The sequence below is a fragment of the Convolutriloba macropyga genome, chromosome 3 (assembly GCF_964194025.1).
Source record: "Convolutriloba macropyga chromosome 3, txConMacr16.3, whole genome shotgun sequence".
In the NCBI taxonomy this organism is placed as follows: domain Eukaryota; kingdom Metazoa; phylum Xenacoelomorpha; order Acoela; family Convolutidae; genus Convolutriloba; species Convolutriloba macropyga.
In genome coordinates, this window is record NC_134470.1 from 57,015,753 (window position 1) to 57,023,894 (window position 8,142).

Below are 8,142 nucleotides of genomic sequence, written 5' to 3' on the forward strand. Positions count from 1 at the left end.
GATTGAGCCCAGGCTAGTGACTATTATGTAAGAAATGTGTTGGGGTATTGCAATCTGCAAACAACAAAAATAATTGTAGCTCCCCTTGCAGATTTTTTTTGTAAATCTGATTAAGATTTTGTGCAGTTAGGTCAGGTGTTGGTAGCAAGTACCAAAAATTTTCCGACAGTTTCTGACTACTAGGAGCAACCCATTGCAGTAGAGTTAACATTAATTTTTGCGGAAACTGATCCGTCTCTTTTTTAACGAAGTTCGAAAAAGTTAATGAATTGAAAAAAGTGAAATAGGTTTCAATTGTTGCAAATTTTTACCAATTTTGACCTGCACATTGGCATAAAATTGTCTGAAAAACGCAAAAAAACTCTAAAAATTCTCTGCTATCGTAGTTGGAAACACTAAATGAAATGAATTGCGGCATGCTTTCTCACATTTTGACTTTGAGAAATCTAGAGATAAGCTGACAAGAATTAGTTTTATCATTAAAATTTTTCAATGTAAAAAAGAGATTAGGTAGAATAGAAGAGTGGACGAGAGTCATTAATCAACGATTCCAAGTCTAAATGTTCTGTACTTCATTGGTTTTATGAAAAATTAATAGCCTTCTCACATTCACTGCTAAATTGCGCCAAATTTTTTCGAGGAAGATACGTTTCTCAGGGAAATTTACCCCTACACCAACTCTTGCATTTGATTTATTGAAACACTAATCAATACAGCAAAAAGATTTTGATCAAATAAAAAAGCTTTGAAAGTCGTCATCTGAGAATTAATGGAATAATATAACACAAGCAATGAATTTTTTTGTCTTGCGATGGAGTGGCGAAGTTATATATCTCTTGTTAACCTTATCCGCATCTACCACTAATGTGTAACATTTTTTTCATTTTTTAAGCATTTTTTGTACCTCTAAAATCAAATAAAATTTTGTTTTTCACCAAATTCTTTCAATGCAGTGAATAGAATTTTACGCCTGAACCCCTGGAAGTATCAATAGTGAGGATTTGTAATGGTGAGATATGCCTTCCCTAGGTAACAGCTCTCGAGCTACTTGTACAAACCGGACAACTACTCATCAGGCCAGAGTCACATCTAAAAATGGCGGCAAATAAACCAACTCTTATATCCTGGATAATGAAGAGCTTTTCAGGAAATTTCTCAAAACTAAGTAAGAAAAGCGATGAATGGTGCTGAAATTTTTATAAAAACCAGCACAATTCTCAAAAATTGTGACGCCTTTTTGACATATTTAAGCTTTTGTAATGCGCTTTCATCTCTGGATCTGGAATCCAGTTCAAAAGAACAGCAACATTGAAGAACCGGAACCATCCAGCAACAATTACGTGAAATATTATTTGGTTTGACTGTTTTGCAGTTTAAGGTCCTAGGCCGAAGTGCATGACAGCACGTTTATGTTTGTAACTTTCACTGTTAATTAAATTATATCTGCGTGCATGAGATTGTATTTATGAGCATTTCTGTAAACAGTTGAAATAAAACCTACTCTCTCAATTAGTCTTCTCCCTAGACTGCCATGACAAAATGGTTCCTTTCATGTCAATGAGCAGTTGAAAAACCTAAGATTGTAATTGAGGACACGTGAAAGATAGCCAAAAGCCGCTTCATAAACGCGATCTCAGGAGAAAATACGCTAAGTGCCAAAATACCATATATCCAATATTTTTAACCCTATTGCTGAAATTAACAGAAAGAATGATTTACATAATTTACTTGATAAAGTGTTTTTACCAAGCTTCAAATGTTAGTCAATTGACATCCCTCGCTGGCTATGAGATGAACATGCAGATTTCTCAAGAAATAAATTATATGGCTATGCTATAAGAGCAAACAGATGGCATTATTCCAAAGGAAATAAAAGCGTAAGCAATCGTGGCGTTGGAACGTTCGAAATCCGGCAAAGCATTTTAATCATTATTTATTTCTACCAACGGCCTCATTATATTCCTCCTAAGGTTAGCGGAGCTACTAGCATTTTTAGGTATTAATTAAGAGAAGCCAAAACATAAGCGGTGAGAGATGTGTGATAAAATGTTTAATTAAAGATTTCTCAATTAAACAACTTTGATAAAGAAAAGGAATGGAGATTGGCCAGCGACAAAATAAGTAACAATATTCGACTAATAACTTGTAAATACAAACCACCGTTGGCCTCGTAGAAAACTGAAAACTAGAAAACCGCTGTCCATGGCCATGCCTCTCATCTGCTGTGGGATGCAATCCGTCAAACGCGTGACGCTTATCGCGACGAAGGGACAACTTAAAACACGGTCATCCCAATTTTTCGGCTTACTTGACCTCATTTTCAAAGTTCAGCTTGCTTGCCTATCAGATTGATTGCTTGACCGGCGCATAAAAATACTAAAAATTTGTGAAACTTTAGCTCATTTTTTCGATTGTTTTTTCGAAGGAAAATATCCACGTATAAGCATCACAATCTATTATACCATACATCACATGTTTAGTTGATTTGTAGTAAAGTAACAGGAAGGATTAAAAAACTACAATTATTTTATAAAATGTGTCAAATGACCGAGAAAATAGCCCAAATGCGCTAAAAAATACGTCATAATTGTTTATAGAAAAACAAATTTCTCTCCGTAGTCAATATCTAGACATAGAGCTTTAAAATGATACCATATATATGTTGGTTTAGGGTGCCCTCATGAAAGTAAAAAATTTTAATAAAAACGGCTGGAAAAAATGTGCGAATAATCAAGTAGTTGCAGATCCATTTGTAGTTGATTGCAATTTAAATGAGATAAAATTTTAAATCAGAATTGGGGATAAGAAACATCAACAGCATTAGGGTCCCATTTTTGTTGTTTCAAAGCTTCAAAATTCACGGTGACCCCGAAAAAGTAGGAAACGTTATTTCCAATATTCACAGTATTATTTCGGAAGTAGAAACTTAAAAGTTGGCTTTCTGAAAACCAAATACGATACTGCCAGAGATCTACATCTAGAGACTAAAATTCTTCCAGCGGAACTCCAAATAGTAATAGTGTCATTAAATTTGTTTTTCAATATTCTTCATCAAACAAAAAAAACGGCTCTAATAAACAATTCAGAATTTTAGAAGACGTGCCAATCATTGTAAAAGTAACGAACCCATAACTTTTTCTTAGAACCAAAATGTAAGTCAAAATGGAGTAATGGTTCAAATGTTCATAACTTTATTCGAAAATGGAACACGCTTCCAATTAGAACTAGAAAAAAAACGTCGAAGACCAAATTTAAGCAAAAAGTTAACAAATGCCTAAACGACACGAAAGAGTTCCAATAGACAGAAGGGTAGCCAGGATTCAAATACCCTTTCTATTAAATTATTTCAAGAAAATAGAGCCTTTTATTAGTTTGCTATGAATTAGAAAATAATAATGCTTGATTTATTAATTTCTAACATTAACCAAGTGGAGAGTTTATTTTACATGTTTCCGATTTTAACAAAAAGAACCCGAAGCTACTTTGTTGCAGAATGTGCACAGTCGGGATAAATATATGAAGCGTAATATTTGCAGGACCACAACCCCTTTTGCATACGCATTTAAGATGCAACATATAAACAGAGTTCAATGACTTCACATTTCTAGGCTTAATAACTTAAGGCATAATCTATTCGAGTGCAAGTTTCGAATAAATAACGCGTAATTTTCACGCTGTAAATTAATACTTGAAAAAATCAAACAAAATCCGGATCTGTTTTTTTCCCGCTACGGGTTACTGTTCATCTTTAAATTCGTTCACATAATGTAACACCTTCACTGGGGCGTTACAAAAAATATGCAGCTAATAAACTACGGGTGACGGTGGGGGAACGACCGCAGAAATTATCTCAAAATCTTGTTTTATGGTCACTCAAATAAAAAAGGTTTAATTGCAAAATAAATTCTCTATAACAGGAATCTTGTCATATAAAGACAATAGTTAAAACTATTTCGTATAAATTACCAATTACCAACGGAATAGATCAATAAATTTACATTGATGAAAATTAGATTGATTATCAGAATAAAACAATCAAGTTTTTGGTCAAATACAGCGTTAATGTCGGGACGATCATTAACAATATTTAGCATAACCAGTTTTATAGTAATTTTTTGAACGCGATCTAAACTAGACAGAAATTTCTGCTTGTCAAGAAAGAAATTCGAAGATGTTACCCATCGCAAAGTGAAGAATCGACGAAACAAAATAGACAAAATATTTTTTGGCATTTTGAGGTTTCGCAATTTATAACTTTTCTTTTGGAAGGTTTGCTGATGATTGACTTAAAATTAGGTAACGCAGGGTTTGAAGAATTAGGGGGTATGGGGAAGTGTTGAAATTGTTCAGGTGGGGTTTGTTGACTCCATTGAGCTGATTGCATCTCGTGTGACCCAGAAGAAGGGGGTGGGGTTGTTGTGCTGTTTGTACTGGGGGTGTTCTGTCTGTCCTGGGTATACTCAGAAGGCGGGGCGGGGCGGGGCGGGGGTGAGAGGAGGCAGTGTCAGTTCTGTTCCTGTTGCTCGTCCTCATTACACGTCTCTAAGGTCCCAGATGTCCGTCTGTTCAAAGCCCCACCTGCAATTCAAACTCTCGCCTATTAACACAACACACAAACTGTGCATCGTTACCCCATTGCCCCGTCATCTTTCATCAAATTTATGCTATCAATGATACCCTCTTGTATTGTATATTAGGTTGGAAATTTATTTTTGAGGGCTACCTCTCAACTCTCAAAGCGCTCTCCTCTATTGCCCTCCCTTTTCTGGTGGGAGGAAGGGGGGTATTATTCTCCACTTTTGTATTCTCCACTTTTGTGAGTGGGGGTATTAGTCTTGTGGTAACTGCTCCAATGCTAACTATGACTAGCATCAACCAGCTATTGAGAAATGGTAGCTTTATTATAACAAAAAGTACAATGGATAATACCATCTTGAGATGCTGTAACAATCAGAATTAATGCAAACTGCCCATTAGATGCTTACAGGCTTAACTGAGATAGCAATTCTTAAGTGATTAGTTAGCGCTTATCAAACTGCTCTTGTCTAGCCTCTGTACGTTTAAAACTGAACAAATGACGGTAACTGTCTATGCGATAAAATTTCGATCAACTCATTTAATGTAAAATATTATACTATTCAGTTGGCTACTTGACAGAATTCTCTACGGAAATTAAGTTGCATACCACAGTTTTGCTGTTTGATAAGAGAACATTTTGAAATGCTGTAAATTTTGAAAAAATTTCTCTCACCGGAGCCAAGTTTTTTTTTTGTTCCAAAGCTGGGCACCCTCAGAAGCGTAGACCTGCTGGATCCATGTCTGAACAAATTTACTGCGGACGGTTTTGGGGTCTCCTCGGCAACAACCGGCTTCTGACTGGTCGAGTCCTCCGGATCTGTGTTGATCTCACCCTTTCCGCCCGTCTTTTTGGACGATTTGAAATAAGCTGAGTCAAATCCAACGTGTTCCGAAACGTGATTGCCCATTTTCACCCACAAAAATTACAACGCTGAGTGAACAATTTTTTAATCCAACTTCTGCTCAAAACTAACAGATTTCCCTTAATTTTTTGCGCGAACAAATTTCAAACCCGTAAGGCGAAAATAAGACTTGGTAAAGTTGCAAACAAAGTACGGCAACTTGTAGTTTATGCCTGACTGGCAAAGAATTGGAATGTTTGTTTTGAAAACAAGTCTTAATATGGTGCTAAATATGGATTTTTGAGGCGCGCACAAAATGCTTGGTATGACGATCTGAGAAAGAGATTATTTTTTCAGTATGGTCGGCTGGTCGGTTGGTAAGCGTGAGTGACTGTAGCTATAATATGATGATATGAGATGTATGTGCTTACGAGTAGCGTTAAAGAATGTGAAAGTATGCGACTTGTATTTGACGACTGAGCTTTGCTCGATTGAATGTAAGGAATGCAGGTGTATAAAAATGCCGTCAAAGTGAGTAATAAACTTTGAAGGGCCATCGCTTTAATTTTCATGCAGCTACCCCTCAAACGTCACAGCACTGCTCAAAAATTCTTCGCTTTGTTAAATATTTTCACATTGTTTATGTAATAACATCGAGGCTCTAAGCCGCTCCGCAAGAATTTTTGTCAAATTCTTTCTGCATTCCAAAGGTCAATTAAAGTTTACAAAATGATCAAAAATTGATCGATTATATTCAGAGCTGGTCTTGTTAAATTTATACAATTCAAGCTTCTCTTACAAAAAAACAATTCGCACAATTGCAAGCTAAATTGCATTTGCTCATTAGCTATCAAAATATTTGTGTATTAACAAAATTTGTAATTACTTTTCACCGTCTTTATGCTTATTCAGCATTAATTACATTTTACATAATTTTTAATCAACTTTCTTACTTTTGAACACACAAGTGAATATCTTTTTTATACCGTCATTATTACTGCACACAGTTTTTCTACAATCAGCATTACTATTATGGCTGCCGCGCGTAGCAAAAAATCTCGAAAATTTTTCTCAAATATTTTTGTAGGTGTTGTTTGTTCACAAGAGCAAAAATATTACTAATAATGATCTAGCAAAAACAAAAACAAAAGAAAGCCTCTAGTTATGAACATACAAGTGAGTCACATGAAAATTCGAAAAAGACGTGAACATATCATCATTTCTGGTTGTTTTTTGAAGGAGCTCTGCGGTGGTCATAATTGATACTGAAGCAGTCCTCGATTGCAATTTGATCAAGTGATAACTTCAGAGTCAATCTACTATCACACCAAACCAATCTTGTTTTCATACGTCATCTGATCGCAAACAGTTGTAACATCAAATTTGAGTGATAAAACCATGAGACCTTACTTAATCCTTAATCATGGTTGTAATTGCAGTATCTACTAATTTACAAGCAAGGCCAATGGATTGCAGGAAAAGCTGCGACCTATAATGCTGATCTTTATAGATTGCAACAGATTAAAAAAACTGACAAAACTTCAAAGAGCATAAATAAAACAAGGAGGCTCGGTTAAGTGCGTTCACACATAATGTTCCGCCCTCACTCAACCACGTTTTTGACTTAACTGTCTACCAAATGAGGGAGAGAGAAAACTAAAATTCGTATATGGTTTGAAAATAATTGGTGCATCCATTTAAAAAAATCGCACTAGGCAACAACCACAATACAACTTTAATAATAACTCCATAGAGGGTCAAAATATCTGCCATTAAAGAGAGTAGGAGACAAAACAAAAAACAAAATCAAATAGAAAAAACAAGCATTACTTTCGACCAAAACTCAATGTCTGTCTGTTTAAAAAACAACTTAATGGAAAAGTCAAAGAAGCATCAGACTTAAAAAAGTAAACCAATTGACAGCAAAATCACTACAAAAAACATGGGATCTGTCTTTATAGAAAATAATGGACAAGAAGAAAAAAAACAAAGGGGCAAAAACAAAAATACGTTTAAAATTTTTAAAACAATTAATTTGAAAGTCATGAAAACCATAATTTATCAACTGAAATCAGCGAATAGCATCATTTGTACATTCATGAGAAGCAATTGAGATCAGTCATTGTTTAGAATCTCATAGGACTACAAAAGGAACAAATACAGGCAAAAATGTCAATGGATTTTTGCGAGGAAATGTTGTTGAAGCCAAAAAAAATCTTAATCTGATCACTAGAAAACTTAAATATGATCCCTGATGCCTTCTGACAACGCTATTAACATGATATGTGACTTATTGCGATAATCGGACAAGACATCGAAAGAAGCTAAAAACGGGGCAACGGTCAGAAACAAAAAAAAATTGAGATTGCTTTGTATCAACTCGAAACAATCAATATTAAGAAATAAAATAGTTTTATTGTTATCAATTCTAATTCATTTGAAAGAGAATGCGACCTCTTTCTTCGCTGAGACTATGCTAAAAATTGACAGGAATAAGAAAAGATGTGTCAAATTTCAAAAAATCATATTTTTTAAAACAATTTTTTTTTAAACCATAAGTCACTACAAAAATAAACTTTCACTTGAAAATCACTAAATAGTCTAATTTCCTACTGCTTAGGAGACCATTTGGACATGTCATCAGTGAGATTAAGTTAAACGACCAGAAAATAACATCCAATACAGGCAGAATTCAAAATTTCACAAACAAACGGTGTTGAAG

General features: G+C 34.8%; 1 protein-coding gene across 2 annotated transcripts; it reads right to left on the reverse strand.

Moving 5' to 3' along the window:
• Positions 1 to 3,887: 3,887 nt before the first annotated feature.
• LOC142337159 (uncharacterized) lies at positions 3,888 to 6,122 on the reverse strand. Of its 2 annotated transcripts, none has more exons than XM_075386267.1 (2): positions 5,252 to 6,122; positions 3,888 to 4,597 (listed from the first exon to the last, which is right to left on the reverse strand). In XM_075386267.1, exons 1-2 carry the CDS (start codon positions 5,484 to 5,486, stop codon positions 4,533 to 4,535), a joined length of 300 nt encoding a protein of 99 aa, XP_075242382.1. In that variant the 5' UTR covers positions 5,487 to 6,122; the 3' UTR covers positions 3,888 to 4,532. The 2 variants fall into 2 exon arrangements, with proteins under 2 accessions (XP_075242382.1, XP_075242381.1); XM_075386266.1 differs by having other exon boundaries at positions 3,888 to 4,578; positions 5,252 to 6,107.
• Positions 6,123 to 8,142: the final 2,020 nt, after the last annotated feature.

What these genes read in the sequence shown, in the direction of transcription:
- LOC142337159 (XM_075386266.1), bottom strand. Translation starts at nt 5,486, where the DNA reads ATGGGCAATCACGTTTCGGAACACGTTGGATTTGACTCAGCTTATTTC. An exon ending in AAAAAAAAAACTTGGCTCCG is followed by an intron (nt 4,579 to 5,251) that starts GTGAGAGAAATT and finishes TTTGAATTGCAG; the next exon opens with GTGGGGCTTTGAACAGACGG.